General features: G+C 38.1%; 1 protein-coding gene across 2 annotated transcripts in view; it reads right to left on the bottom strand.

Annotated features, from left to right (window-relative positions):
- Positions 1-16,297, bottom strand: part of LOC132391432 (ferroxidase HEPHL1-like) — a 77,574-nt gene that overhangs the window by 19,330 nt on the left and 41,947 nt on the right. For both annotated transcript variants that reach the window (XM_059964615.1, XM_059964617.1), the window contains exons 13-18: positions 7,319-7,458; positions 5,726-5,866; positions 4,589-4,695; positions 3,094-3,316; positions 2,870-3,009; positions 1,066-1,228 (exon numbers count right to left, since the gene is read on the bottom strand). In XM_059964615.1, coding sequence (XP_059820598.1) covers positions 1,066-1,228; positions 2,870-3,009; positions 3,094-3,316; positions 4,589-4,695; positions 5,726-5,866; positions 7,319-7,458 — 914 coding nt within the window. The remainder of the gene's footprint in view (positions 1-1,065; positions 1,229-2,869; positions 3,010-3,093; positions 3,317-4,588; positions 4,696-5,725; positions 5,867-7,318; positions 7,459-16,297) is intronic.

Genomic DNA, 16,297 nt, shown 5'->3' with positions numbered 1-16,297 from the left:
TCTTATTGAGACTTGGGGATTGGTTGGGGGGTGTTGGGAATCCCCAATTGAGACTTGGGGATTGGCATGTTTCTGCTTATTTTTCTTATCTCTAATCACTAAAGATCACATGATTTTACTTAATGGAGAGTGGCTCGGTAACTTGCTCATGCGTGACAACCTTTGCTTTTCATGCATGAGCAATTCATCTGTTTCTGATTTAGCCCATTAGAAGTATATAAAACTTCCAAGAAGGAAAACGTTGTAGCAAATACTTGTAAAGTTTGATTTAGATAATAATCAATACTAGAATACACCCTCTTTAAAACAGCTCTTCGTGAGAAATAGCTTTGAAGAATGCATAACTTTACAAGATTAAAACATTATATTTCTAACCCAATCATAGGTAGTAGTTTTGGTCTCCTCTAAAGTTTAAACTGGGAGCCCTGGCCTATTCTCATATTGGCTAATCATGCTTTAAACCAGCGGTTCACAAGCTGGGGTCTACAGACACCTTGGTTAACAGTGGGGGTAGGGGACTGTGGCATAGAAAAGGTTGGGAACCCCTGCTTTAAACTAATGCCAAACAACCATCAACATCTGTAACACAGTTCAAAGTAAAACAGTAATCGATGGTGATCCACATAAATTAACAAAATAAAGAAGGAAATTCTTAAACTCATTTTATCATCTTCTTCAGAAGTATTTAAACTGATAATACATTTCAGAAAATGCAGAACCACTGATAAATGGTTAATGCTATTTCTATCTATGTCAAAACAAGATTCTCCAAAATCAACACACTAAAGAAGATGCTTTATTGTCATAATGTTGGTACCTCCTCATGAAAAGTGAGACTGCTAAAATGCTAATCAGTAGAAATGGAATCAAGACACTAGAAAGATTATTCCTTCCAAGTGAAGGTTCAATACACATTTGTCCCAGAAATACAAATGATTGTTTGATTTATTGTGATCTGGACCAAACTGATCAGCTGCACACATAATAGTGTCGAGTTCAAATGAGTACAAGATATTTTATTTAAAATTGAAAGGAACATTTTTTTCTAATATGTCTTGAGTTTACCTATCTGGTTCAGGATGGTATAAACAGTTTCCATGCCAGCATGGATGTGATCAGTGACATGGCAATGTAACAGCCAGGTCCCAGGGTTTGACGCAACCATTTCAATTGTCTGGAATGTTCCAGGGAAGAGGTCATACACGTCTGCTCTGTGGTTATTTTTCACCTATAAGAACAAAACATCCAATATTCTATAAAAATATATCCAATGAATTATCTGAATATGCTTTTAATGGATAAAGTTTTACAGCACAAAATTATTGTTAACCAGGTGCATAATTTGAACAATTAGCTCTCAGAAACTACTCTCTGATCATTATTTTAAAAGCTATTGCCTTTCACTCTGCTTCACATAACACAGCATCTTTGCCATCTGTAGTTCAGTTTTTCACAAAATCTTCCATTCCTTTAGTGGTCTAGAAACATTCTTTATTGATCCTGAATTTTTCTGTTGTCTGCAATTCCAGCATCTCTGCAGATGTGTCTTCTTTGACGTCATCATTCAGATGAAGTTTCCCTTCTAGCATTTCCTGTTTATGTTCTTTTTCCCCACACTACATTTTAAATCTCTGCAGTAATCCAAATTATTGAGCACAAAAATTTCAATACTTTATGCTATATTAAACTTCTAACTTTTCTATTCCGCTGTCCAATGACTGTGTTGGCGCGTAGCCTAGTGGATAAGGCATTGATCTAGTAATCTGAAGGTCACTGGTTCGAGCCTCAGATGAGGCAGCTTGTTGTGTCCTTGAGCAAGGCACTTAACCACACATTGCTCTGCGACAACACCGGTGCCAAGCTGCATGAGTCCTAGTGCCCTTCCCTTGGACAACATCGGTGGCGTGGAGAGGGGAAGGCCTGAAGCTTGGGCAACTGCCTGTCTCCCATACAACCCTGCCCAGGCCTGCACCCTGGAAACCTTCCAAATCCATAGTCTCACAAGACTAACAGATGCCTATTTATTTATTTAATTAATTTGTCCAATCATTCTGATCTCCCTTTCATTAAATGCAACTTTTCCCATAGCTCTCATCTCCCTGGCACATCAGCTGAATTCTATCACTATTTCCTCATTATTTTAATAGCCTACTAGATACAATTAATTTAACTGTTTATTATAAGTGCTCATTCACTCCCCAAAACCATTACAACTTTGGCTGCTCACTTCATCTTTAATTCACAATCCACTTTGTCTTTAGTCCATCCCGAATCCATGGATTTGCCATGGACTTGGGAAATATCTAGCTGACCTTCCACTGCCACTCCTTCCAGCACCTGATTCAACATTTAAACAGCTACATGACACATAATCTATGTGGTATTGCTGCTTCAACTTTCCTAGATAGAGATTAGTGTGTATTAATATTTAAAACAGACACAAAATAATTTAGTAATAGGGTCAGATAGTTTGCACCAAATATGTACAAGATTTGGTCCGATGTCTAAATCTGTGAAGCTGTGAGTCAAGTAGCTGGTTTCAGTGTTAAAATGCTAAGCAGGAACCCATCATAACTGTGGGTACCTCCGCAATGTTGTATTTCCATGCTGAATGCCTTGCAGCTTTTCATATCAGAGCACATTCTTGAAAATTATTTGGAACAGTTGACATTTTTTCAAATTCCAGCCAAACATCTCTGCATGGATGTTTGACTGCTGTCTTTTGTAACCAAATTATATCCTCAGGAAAATAATTGTGAATTTAAAGTTAATATTCTGAAATTCATGTAAGGTAAAACTAGAGCTGTTGGCGTAGAGACAACTGCCATGAAAAAAATATATAAAATTCCATCTCTCTGAAGTTGCTTACCTTATAGAGAAAGCTCTGGGCGTGGAAATGAACGGTGTGCATGTCTACTTCATTCCCTATTGCCAACAAATACCAGTCAACCTTTTCTCCGTTATACATAGTCAGTCCATGAAGGTTTCCATAGATCTTCCCATTAATTGCTGAAATAAATTTTTTTTGTGAAATACAACATGCTAGCTTCAATGCACAGCTCCAAAAACATCAGAGTTATTACGCTGACATACCATGGATTTTATTGCTTCTTATAAAGTCATAGGTTTTCTTGAACTTTGTTGGATCCACATGGAGGTACGCCTGAATGTTGTAATTCAGGTACCAGGATTCATTCTCATCATAAATCAGGAACAACAAGGCAAACTCCCGATCAACATCCTTCCTCCTACCATTATGATCAAGTGTTCCCTTACGACAGGTAATCAGAGGGCCAACCAACCCACTGTACAGATCCTGAAATAAAACATTCAAGTACTTGGCACATTTTATTTCTTTGCTCAATTCTTTGCAATAAATTATACAAGTTAGTAATTACAAGATTGAGGAAGGACTAAACTTTGGAAGGTGAACTGATTGGCAATGTGGTGAGCTGCGCTCACATTTCCTATCAATACCATACACGTGACAGTGCAGCTATTCTGGATTTGGCACACATTAGATTTAAAGTTTACTTTAATTAATAAAGTTCCAAGTAGATAGCCTCTTTCTGCTTCAGCTCGATACTGCTGGACACCAATGAGTTCTCACAATATTTTCTTTTAAATTTATATTTGAGTAAAGTGCTGAGTATCTTGGCAGCTGTTCATTTAAATTTTAAGCAGTAACTAAATGCAGTCAGCATAGCTCTGGGAATTTACGTAAGCAAAGCTTTGCTTTGTTTAAGCAGAAAGCACTGGGATGATAACTCAGCACTCAAAACCAGTTATAATAGCTTAACGCCATTGCAGTTTGATAAAGAGAGAGACAGAGCTCCTACACAGTGTCAGCTGCACTGCTAGCTGTGGAAATGCACTGATATAAAGCAGTAAGTAAAAATATGATTAAAAATAAGATACTGGCATCTTTCCTAGCCCTTTTATTAAATGGATGGTTTACTGAATCACACAATGGTATAGTGTGATTTTCTCTTTTCTCCACCCTCTTCGTATTAGTTGAACTGATCAGAATAAATTACATTATCACCTCTACACTAAATTACAAATAATTGTGTACTCCAAAACTACGTAAAGCATTAACATTCCAAAATCTCATAGCACATTGCCTTTGTATTAATTATTATGTTAAGACAAGAAAATAAACACAATTATCCAACAAGAAACAAACACCTTTTGAGAATGTTCCAATGACTGGTAATATAAACTGTGTGTCCTTGAGCAAGGCACGTAACCACACATTGCTCTGTGGCGACACCGGTGCCAAGCTGTATGGGTCCTAATGCCCTTCCCCTGGACAACGTCGTTAGCATGGAGAGGGGAGACTTGCAGCTTGGGCAACTGCCAGTCTTCCATAAAAAACCCTGCCCAGGCTTGCGCCCTGGAAATTTTCCAAGACGCAAATCCATGGTCTATCGAGGCTAACGGAGGCCTACGCATACATACATACAATATAAACTGTAAATACTATTACGATCAAATATCTTTACTGCCCAGACATACTATCCCCAGGTTACCGATCCTTCAGAGAACCTAGTTCCATAATGTATTACCATTTTTAATTGAATGCTACCTTTACAAAGTTTACTGCAGAATAATAGATCCAGGTATTACAACTTGAGTCGCCTTTACCAGGGCCTGATCTTTCTGGTACATTCCATCTGTAGGTCTTGATTTCACCTAAAATAATATCAGATATATTTCAGTAAAGCATGAAGTACAAGCTGATAGTGATAAAAAGGAAAATATAATAGAAACTACATGGCCATTGCTGGACAGAATGTATTAATTCCATTTTATGGCCATAACTGTGGCAATAGAGGACAATCCCATCATGTTTACGATGTAAATACTAGTAAAATCCCTTGGGCAAACATGGGAGAAAGAAAGCTGAGAATTTTAATATAAATACTGGTAGTCTTTTCGCATAGTGTAGCAGGGGAAGTCTTTTTTTGAAGAGTAAAAGACATTTGTGGTGCAGTTTAACATAAAAAGCTTCCTTTGGCTGAATGATCCTTATCTATTTCTGAAAAATCATATATTTTTAATGGATAAAATATATTCAAAATTACATTTTGAAATCGTCGCTTTCCAGGTCATCTCACTAATCTCTAATAAATGAAGTAATTTTACTATTCAATTTATAAAACTTTATTGTCTTAAACGACATCACTCAGCAGCAAATAGATGAAAATGATCAAATATGTTTCTTCATTGTGGCTTTATAAACAAATACCCTCTCTAATAACGATGGATGATACTAGAAGAAATAACTTCATCTATCTTTGTCTTGGTTGTGTGTTGAGAGCTTTCTGAGTGCTCCCATTTCAGCAAAGTAATTTGTACATTGATCTGTCGGAAACATCAGTGCAGTGGAACATCAAACCCCTGGGGAGAACACTGATAATAAAATGAGAACGTTGGTGTTATTTTATGTTTCAGGAGCTTTCTGCAAATTCTGTCACAGGTTGACAGATCCTTTCATCACAAAAGTAACAAATGGAAGTTTGGTAATCATTGTGTGTGTGTGTGTGTGTGTGTGTGTGTGTGTGTGTGTGTGTGTGTGTGTGTGTGTGTGTGTGTGTGTGTGTGTGTGTGTGTGTGTGTGTGTGTGTGTGTGTGTGAGAGAGAGAGAGAGAGAGAGAGAGAGTGTAAATTTGAAAAGAAAACATTTAAAATGAATCAATATAGGGAATACGCGAGCACTCACCTGGCATAGTAACAGGTACTTTGAGATGTTTACCACTGTCTACCTCTTCAACACCATGTGGGTGTATACAGTAAGGCCTCGATGCCAAGTTCTTAAATATTATCAGGATACTATCGCCAACTTCTGCACGGATGATTGGACCTAAGTGCATTAGATTATACAAAAAAACTGTTTCACACTCTCAGGCCACTGCAAGATTTATTTCCATGAGAGATGTTCAATAATCTCTTTTATATTCCTGCCTTGGCATTTCACTTGAGAGGTTTCTTTCCCTAAAACAATCATGGATCCTTTTGGACTTTAATAGTTTACCTTACTCCGAAGTACCACAAACACATTCGGTTATTGGAAAGTACACTTCTCTGAAGGTGAACCTAGCAACTGTGCCAATATTGGTTAGTATCCGAGCCACCGTTTTGTTACTTTAGTGCAGCTTTATGCTTAATTCAGCCTGGCTGATCAATAAACACAAAGAACAGAGAGCAAGGTCGAACCAGAAGCCCAGTGGTTAGTACGACACTATTACAGCTCGGGGTACCGGAGCTCCGAGTTCAGTTCCAATGCCATCTATAAGGAGACTGTACGTCCTCCCCGTGGAATGCACGAGGGCGCCCCGCTGTCCTCCCACAGTATGAAGAGGTACTGGTCAGTAGGTTAATCGGTCATTATAAATTGACCTGTGATTAGGCTAGGGTTGAATCTCAGGTTGCTGGGCAGTGCACCTCAAAGGTTCAGAAGGGCCTATTCCATGCTGTATTTCTTAATAAAGTAAACTAAATAATTGAGAATGCAAAACCAGTCGATGCAGAGTACGAGTGAGAGTAGTGCCAATATCTCAGTGAGAATAATGAGGACTGGAGAGAAAGGTGGTGTTAAATTAGGAATACTGCAGAAGAGGATAAAATGCTCTATTAAGAAGAAGAAACCTAAATCAGTGATGCAGCAAGGTACGACTTGGTTTTGAGACCAGAACTGCTACCATGATAGCCTCACCTCACCTCAATGACAAGGCCCACCTTCTGACCGACTGGGACAGGGTGAAGAAGAGTTGGTTCATCTCCTGCAGGAAGGTTTGTGCCCTTTCTGATGATTGTCTGGTCAAACTGGAAGTATGTCTCCACTTTAGCAGTGAGGGGCCAAAGGAAGCAAATGCAAGCCAAAGGGAGAGTTGGATTTATGCCCATCGCTCCCACTCTGTGGAAATAGGGTAGTCACAGGACAATTCATTGTTCAATTTTGTTACAATAGCTGATTAGGTTACTGAAGCCACAAAGCAAGGTGCGCTTAGCCTGTAAACAAAAATTAATTTAAAATCTAAGATGTGAAGAATGTTAGTGTAGCATTCAGATTAATGATTATCAGAAACAACCTTTGGATTGTTCCTAAACACTACCCATCAATTTTAATTGAAGATAGTCCAGCTATAAAGTAGAAAGTAATAAGGATCTAAAACGATATTCATTTTAAGCTTGAGTTTTGCAGAATGTGTGTGCAACATCCAGATTACAGATTATTAGAAAACACTTTCTAATTGACATTGAAAAGAAAACATAACATCACATTGGGAGAAGTTAAATGTGTAATATTCAATACCTAATATTTCCAAATGTTGTTCTTCTGGTGATCTTCTTTTCTGTCTGGTAAATGTTCCATCTGTAAACTCCCTATAAACAACCTTTCTGTACTTTGACCCAATTTTATCTTCCCCTACACTAACATACACGTGGCCAGGACTGAAAGAAACAGAAATAAATAATTAGTAAATCTCTTTTTGGTTACTTTCAAAATTTCATCTGCAGTTTTATTTCAAGAAAGCTATAAATGGACTTTTTAATTAACTTCATAAAACTTTATTGAGAACTGCACTTAAACTTTTTCCATAAACATTCAAACTTCCGATAGGCAGTCTGAATACATTATAGTAAAAAAAACTGCAAGCTAATTGATTTAATAATGATGATCCCTCAGCACAGAAGAAAGCAAACATACTCTGGGCAATTCCTTTGCAGACACAATCAGTCTACAAAACTAAGCATCCAATCACCTGTCACTTGTATTTTTTGTCTTTAATATCTGTTTATTAACGTAATTGTTACCTCGATAACTTTAATCTGCATCTGATCAGAAACGTTTCTTTGGTCTCCCTTCACCCACCCCCCCAGTTTGCTTACTGTTCATAATGAACACATAATATTGTCTCCCTTTCTCTCAGAAGTAATTCCACTTGACCTCTCTGTACCTGGTGGTGAATTGGGCGGCAAACAGGGTTTACCAGCTCAACACTCAACCCAGCACGGATGGAGAGCATGAAAGGAGCTAGCTGGATTCGAAACCGGGACCACTTGCCTCAAAGTATGGTGCAAAATGCCGCTACACCAATGGCCAAGTGTCTCCAGCATAATCTCAGTGATGGTAATGATTCTGTCGCACTATTTCCCAGCACAACATTCAGTATTTACATGGTTGAGAACTGCAAGGCCTTCCAGCGCAAGCCAAGTAACTCAACAATATTGATGGTCTTCACCGTGATTTTCCTGGTGGTAATGTGGCCCTCATTGCAAACCACAATCTCTATTGTATGTGTGTTCTAGACTTAGGTGATAGGCCAAGCTTTGTGAGTGTAGCCCTAGTCCATCCAGGCTTTGACCATGTTCAACAGAATATAATTTGCTCAAATGACTGCAATATTATAAAGGCAACAAGCCAAATGCCACAACAACTGTTATTCACAAGAATATCATGCAAGGGAAATCCGTTTCTATTGACACGAGCTGCAAAGTTTAGCTGAGGGCCACACAAGGTAACAAGTCGGGAAATAATAAGGAACCTGAAAACCACAAAACCTCGCACTCACTCCTCACGTTGTTCCAGTAAATGTGAATGAAGTACATGTTTCTCACGTATTACGCACAGTGTAATACAGAAGTATATCTCATCACAAACACATAAAAAGCCTCGCCCTGGAATATTCCTCTCCAGAGGTGCTGCCCATCCTTCCGAGTTCCTCTTGCATTTTGCATGTGTTACTCGGGAGATTTCAACCCCATCAGAGAAATCAACTGAACTGACAAGCTGAGAACCAAGTTGCTCACTTAGAGATAAACCTAGGAGGCCACAAGAGTGTAGCAGTCTTTGTGTTAACGTATTGGGAAGTAATGAAGCCACCTCCATCAGTGTGAGCAACCTTGTGGCATCCAGAAGCCCACGTCCTCCGTAAAGACAACAAAACTTTTGTACGCAGTAAAGACACTGGGAAGTCATGATTGCATCATTTGTCTCAAATGAATGAAGTCAGTGCAGATTACGCCTGACAGAGGAAGACAGACCTGAAAGCAGAGAGCTTCTGGAAAAATAATGGTAATTGGAGATTACAGACTGACTACCATTCACTGAAGAAGGGGATTTTTCAGGTCCGTGAGTGTCAGGAAATAGGAATGAGTGCCACAGCTATTACAAGTGAAAAAGTGCCAGGCAAACTCAAAGGTCTTAAGGTGGGCAAGTCACCTGGACCAGTTGGACTCCATCCCAGAGTCCTGTGAGAGGATGCTGAAGAGATAAGAGATGCATTGGTCATGATATTTCAAAAATCACTTGATTCTGGCATGCTCCCAGAGGACTGGAAGATTACAAATGTCACTGCACTCTCTAAGAAGGGAAGAAGGGAAAAGAAAGGAAATTATAGGCCACTTAGCTTGACCTGAGTGCTTGGGAAAGTGTTGGAGTCTATTATTCAGGATATTATTCTGGGTATTTGGAGACTAATGAGAAAATAAGTCAAAGTCGGTCAAACCTGCTCGGATTTCCCTGTGAAGGGAAAACTTGCTTGACAAATCTGTTAGAGTTCTTCGAGAAGTAACAAGCAGGGTGGACAAAGGAGGGGCAGTGGATGTCGTTTACTTGGATTTTCAGAAGGCATTTGATGAGGTGCCACACAGGAGGCTGCTTAACAAGATAAAATCCTATGGCATTACATGAAAGATACTGGCAAGGATAGGGGAGTGGCTGACAGGCAGGAGGCAGTAAGTGAAAATAAAGGGAGTCTTTTCTTGTTGGCTGTCAGGGATTATTGGTGTTCTTCAGGAGTCAGTATTGGGACTGCTACTTTTCACATTGTCAATGATTTGGATAACAGAATTGATGGCTTTGTGACAAAGTTTGCAGATATTACGAAGGTAGGTGGAGGGGTAGGTAGTGCTGAGGAAATAATGCAATTGTAGCAGACTTAAACAAATTGAAAGAATGGGCAAAAAAAGTGCCAGATGGAATACAGTGTTGGAAAATGTGTAATAATGCATTTTGGTAAAAGGAACAATAGTACAGACCATTACATAAATGGAGGGAAAGTTCAAACATCAGGGGTGCAGAGGGACTTGGGAGTCCTCGTGCAAGACTCCCAGAAGGTTAATTTACAGGTTGAGACTGTGGCAAAGAACGCAAATGAAATGTTGGCATTATTTCAAGGGGAATAGAATATAAAAGCAAGGAGATGATGCTGAGCCTTTATAAGACACTAGTCAGGCTGCACTTGGAATATTATCAACAGTTTTGGGCACCTTATGTTTTGGGCCCGCACTGGGAAGGCCGATCCCGGGGAGTGGACTGCACTGCGAAGGTCAGTGTGTGAATCTTTTCCTCCAGCAGGTAAGCAATCAATTGAAAAATAATGGAGCTAGCTCCAGGATTGTGTCAATGATTGTGAGGATAATGCCAGTGCTATGTCTAGGCCATCTCCGCGTTAACTGATTTAGAACAGAACCCGCTGTCTGGATGCATACAGTGTGCTGTCTTTACGACAGTTATTTAGTTTATAATATTTTCACCTAGTAATTCATTCGATAGTATTTTCTAGTTAGAATTAGAAGTGTTTAAAGTATATTCATTGCATGTAAAATATATCGGCATGCGATGACGTCACATCTGGTTTCGCCGCGTCTTGTGGGAAAGTACCGGTTTGAAATTAACGCGAGGGTGGGGGCTCACCACGAGGCACACCTGAGCAGAAGTTGTTTTGCAGGCATGAGAAATCACAGTGAGAGCAACGCTGTAAGTTAATAGATAATCGATATATTGAACTAAGATGTTAATGCCAATCCTGTTAGAAGTAACGACGGTCGATAATGTTTATGCTTTCGTTAGTTAAAGAGTTGCGGATAGTTTGCATGGAAGTGTATTTAAAGTAGTCAATGGAGCAGGTAAACTCTGCCTGTATACTGCACCTTAGTGTAATGTAGTTATAGTCACCTTTGCAAGTATTTACAATTGAAATGTGATATTAAGGAACAAATACTGTATCAATCTTGTATTGTTTTATCAACAGTTTTCACCATATGTTAATGTGAAGAGTGAACAGTAAATGGTTAATCTTACTGCGATCTGGTTCTTATTGACTGTGGTTTATCTCGACGTTTAATTCGGCGTTTCGTTACACGCGAAGGAGAACGTTACATACAGTATTGACCTATTGTTAAGGTAATAACAGATCTCTCACGTGCAGGCATTGCATATAGCATGAGATACGAGATATCACAAGTCCCTTGGAGCAGTAGGTGGAGATGTCTACTCTGGTGTTGTCACTACAATAACTGAGAGAAATGATACTTAAGGAGTCCATTTCGAATGTGCTGACACAGAAAGAGCGTGCAAAGCAACTTGCAGGGCAACGTACAAACCAATTTGCAAAATGAGGATGAAACAATAGCTTGCTGATTAAAGAAGCGATACGGGTAACGGGAAGACATGCTTAATGGTTGAACAATAACGGTGTTAATGTGCTGAGGCTGATAAGTGGGCCAAAGGGTAATCACATTTGTAATTTTGTAATGAGATTAAGGAAGAATGTCTGCACCTCACATGGGTGCAACTCACAAAGTCGTAAACAAGTAGGGTATAAAAAACTGTGCAAAGTGTAATTCGGCACTCAATCTAGCAGGAGCTGGTTGGGTCCGACTCTGCAGACTCGAAAAATAAAGTTTACCGTTCTGCAAATTGCTGAGACTCAGTGTGTTTCTGACAATAACCACAGTTTTTAACTGAGCAAATAGAAGGGACTGCTACACACTGGCAACAGGCACATATTTTTGAGACATGATCAAGCTCGAGGGTTTTGTTGGGAGAAACTAATCACATGCCTTCTCATTTTGGGTTGGTCATGAAGTGATAACTGTCAGTTCACTGGTGAAGATGCCATACATTGTTTCTAAATGTACTTTGAAAATGTCATGCTTTCTACATTCAATGTTCAGCTGGTCTGTCTCCCTTCTCCAAACTGACAGAATAAGTACATTTCTTCTCTGACCTGAGAACGGATTGTGAAAGTGATTCTTTTGCTGTACAATTTGAAATGGTGACATACTGCTTCTATCTCCAAAGTTCAAAATAAATTTATTATCAAAATACATGCAAGTCACTATATACAGCCCTGGGATTCATTTTCTTGCAAAAATACTCAATAAATTCCAATAACTCTAATAGAATCAATAGAAGACCACACAGACTTGGACAAAGACAACAAGCTGTGCAAATCCAAAAAGAAATAAACAATAAGTAATAAATATCGAGAGCACAAGATGAAGAGTCCTTGACAATGAGGTCATAGGTTATGGGAACATTTCAGTGATGGGGCAAGCGAAGTTGAGTGAAGCTCTGCAGGGAAAGGAAAAACACGTGAAAGAATGTCAGGTATTTAAGCAACAGGTTAATCAGCTTGACTTGTCACGTCCTGAGGTCATTGTGGTGGACACACTCCAGTGACTTTGTGAACAGAATACACATCACGTGTGAGTCCTTACTGAACTTGCAGTATAGAATTGCTCACTGGAAAACCTCAGAAGACACGGTTTCACACTGAGAATCCTTCTGCCTTGCTTTCCTTGCCCACATGGTCTCGCCCCCCCCCCCCCCACCGCCACTGTCTCAGCACCTCTTCCCTGAGGAAGTCCCACCAGGATATTTACCTCTAGGTAAACATTCAATGACCAGAGTATTTTGACCAAGATCAATGCTGTAGAGCAATAGTATGGGAAAGATTTTAAAATGTCTGAAACTTTACCAATACTCAGAAACGTTGATCTAGTGATGAACTTACAAACACAGCGGGAACCACTGGTAGGTGGTTGCTCTTGCTATCTAACATTATGTTTGGCTGATCAACATGAGGTGCTACAGTGTGAAGTTTCAAAATAATACCAGAACTTTAAATCTGCATTATATTCCAATCCACTTTTCTCTGCATGTCTCCTGCTGTTACTGGGCAAATTCTAGTGTAAGTGAACACAATAAACCAGCTCAGCATTACCAGTGATATATTTCTAAGTTAACTTCCCTTCACTTTTCTTAATAATTCACGATTTTAAACACTTTCCTCAAAGCTTCTCTTAGCCTTCCCTGCTTGAAGGATAGCAATTCTGGTTTCTTCAGCCTGTCCATTAAACAGTAAAACCATTCCAGAAAATCTCACCCAGCCCTCTCCAGTCAGTAATCTTCTGCGAAGTGTGGGGCCCAGAGCTGAACATGAATCTTCAGCTCGGACCAAGTATTATTTATAGGGGTGTAAAATGGCTTTTGTTCTCTAAGCTTCAGTTTATGAAGATTCAATTGGCCATGTGAGCTGTTTTGCTGGTGTGTCCCATCCCCTTCAATGGATTGTGCACAAATAACACTTTTTTTTAAAAAAGAATAAGAGAAACATACAGATGCAGGAAATCTGAAACAGAAGTAGAAAGTGCTGGGATAGTGAGCAGGCTGGAGAACATTTCCTGACATCTTTAGGCGCTGTCAGAATATTCATGTTTTAAAGTGCCATTTCCTCAGACAGTATTGGAGTATAAAAATATTATGGAGTATAAAACTTGTATTACTTGCTGTGTAACCAAAACTATGTAGTCAGTTTGCTATGCATGCACCCAAGATGAAATGCTAGGAATGCAGAAGACAATAGTGTGTTAATATATGTTAATGAGAGGTAGCTAAGAGATGTAGTCAGCTTTGAAACTTGCTATTTGCTATGCATGTATCCAATTGACTGTAGAAGACAATGGTGTGGTAATGAGAGGTAGCTAAGAGATGTTTTGCTTTGAACTTGTTTGCTGTGTAACCAAAACTATGTAGTCAGCCTTGATGTAGCTTATGTAGTTTGAACTTGCTATTTGCTATGCATGTACCCAATTTAGTAGGAGAATGAAATCTAAAGAATGTAGAAGACTTTCTGATACTTATTTAGTTTGAGTTTCGGTTTTATCCCTTCAATATCACCTAGTAAAAGTAATATTGGATTATGAGGAAATTGTGTTCCTGTAATTTGTTCCAGTAAAAGTCTTAAATTTGTCCAAAAAGGTTGAATTTTAGAGCAAGACCATGTCGAATGTAAAAAAGTACCAGTTTCCTGGTTACATCGGAAACACTGATCCGATAAATTTGGATTTATTTTTTTTATTTTTTGTGGTGTAATATATAATTGATGTAGAAAATTATACTGCACTAATCTTAACCGAACATTTATTGTATTTGGCATACTATCAAGACATAGTCTTGACCAATTTGTTTCTTCAATTTTAATATTCAAATCACTTTCCCATTTTTGTCTTGACTTATGGACTCCTTGTTTAATTGCCTGTTTTTGAATCAAATTATACATACAAGATATAATTTTTTTAATATATCCTTTTTGAATTAAAATTTCTATTTCATTAGATTTCGGCAATAACATTGTTTGACCTAATTTTTCTCTTAAATAAGGCCTTAATTGAAAGTAACAAAATAAAGTGTTATTTGATATTTTATATTTATTCTTTAATTGATCAAATGACATTAATATACCTCCTTCAAAACAATTCCCTATATATCTAATCCCATTTTGAATCCAATTATATAAAAGTTGATTGTCCATTGTGAAAGGAATAAGTCTATTTTGAATTAAAGATCTGTTTGCTAATAAAGATTTTTTAATCTCATCATCAACATTTATCTTATTCCATAAATCAATCAAATGTTTTAATATAGGAGATTCTTTCTTTTCCCATATCCATTTAGATTCCCATTTGTATATAAAGTCTTCTGGTACGTTTTCTCCTATTTTATCTAATTCTATTCTAATCCATGCCGGTTTATCTTTCTCGAAAAAAGGTGCAACAAATCTAAGTTGATTTGCTTTATAATAATTCTTAAAATTTGGAAGTTGTAATCCTCCTAAATCAAATTTCCATGTCAATTTTTCCAACGATATTCTTGACATCTTACCTTTCCAGAGGAATTTCCTCACATATTTAACTCTTGAAAAAACTTCTGGGGTAATTGTATTGGTAATGATTGAAATAAATATTGTAATCTGGGAATATATTCCCTAACCCTAACCCGAAACTCAAACTAAATAAGTATCAGAAAGAATTTATAAAAATTGCATTGGCAGTAGCCAAAAAAGCTATTGCAGTTACTTGGAAATCGGATACATATTTAAGTATAGACTCTTGGAAGAAAGAAATCTTTCCATTAGAAAAAATTACTTATAACTTAAGAGATAAATATGAAACATTTCTGAAAATTTGGAGCCCTTATGTACAAAAGACAGGATTAAATATATAGATGTTCTGAAGATGAAACAATTGGTTATTTGGGGAAAGAAATAAATATACATATTAAAGTTATTACGAATTCCATGGAGCATGTGGAGATCTTCCAACAACCAGGCATTCTTTCTTTTTTTCTCTTTTTTCTCTATAGGGCAGTCAGGGGGGAGGGGTTAAGGGGAGGGGGTAAGGGTCATATACATTGTTTTTTCATACTTCACTTTGTAACTACTTAAAAATGCAATAAAAAAGTTTAAAAAAAGAATGTAGAAGACAATGGTGTGTTAATGAGAGGTAGCTAAGAGATGTAGACTAGAACATGATTAAGTCAATAGGTAGAAACAATAGTGGCAGATGTACTTGTGATATGCACCTATAGACCGATTGGATATGCTAATACAACTAAACCAGGAGATTGCTATAAATAATGCTATGTACAAGGATCGGTGGGCAATCAGCGACTAGCTCACTGACTGTCTCAGCTTTGATTTGCAAATTAAAGTTTAACCCTTCTTGAAGAATATTCTGCGTCTCCTGGTCATTTGTGAGGCACAAAAAACCACAACAACAGCCAGGATAGTCTCAGCTCAACTACCCTTCTTCTAATTTCCGTAGACCGTTTGCCAGTCCCCGGTGATAAGAAACACGCAGATTGCTAAAGATTGCATCAAGTTGACAATATTTGTATCGAATTGTATAATGAAGGGTGAGTGTTGTAGAACGGCCTGGTTTATATGTCAAGGTTTGCAGAGGGCTTGAAGGAGCTTAATGTCACACAATCACAGAAGAAGCAATTTATGATTATAATTAGGGTAATTTTGGAGGCGCAACAGAAATGAAATTGATTGTATAGATTCATAATGTTAAACTGAAGGTGAAAACAGCAACAAACTCACAAATCAACAAAACTTTCAAGCACTACAGAATGAAAAGGGAGAGTAGAGAGAGGTAGTCAGATGAGTTTAAAAACAGCATTTGGAGAGGAAAAAAATCAAGAAGAACTTTGAGTCGA

The sequence above is a fragment of the Hypanus sabinus genome, chromosome 3 (assembly GCF_030144855.1).
Source record: "Hypanus sabinus isolate sHypSab1 chromosome 3, sHypSab1.hap1, whole genome shotgun sequence".
In the NCBI taxonomy this organism is placed as follows: domain Eukaryota; kingdom Metazoa; phylum Chordata; class Chondrichthyes; order Myliobatiformes; family Dasyatidae; genus Hypanus; species Hypanus sabinus.
This window is presented reverse-complemented; position numbering and strand designations above follow the sequence as displayed.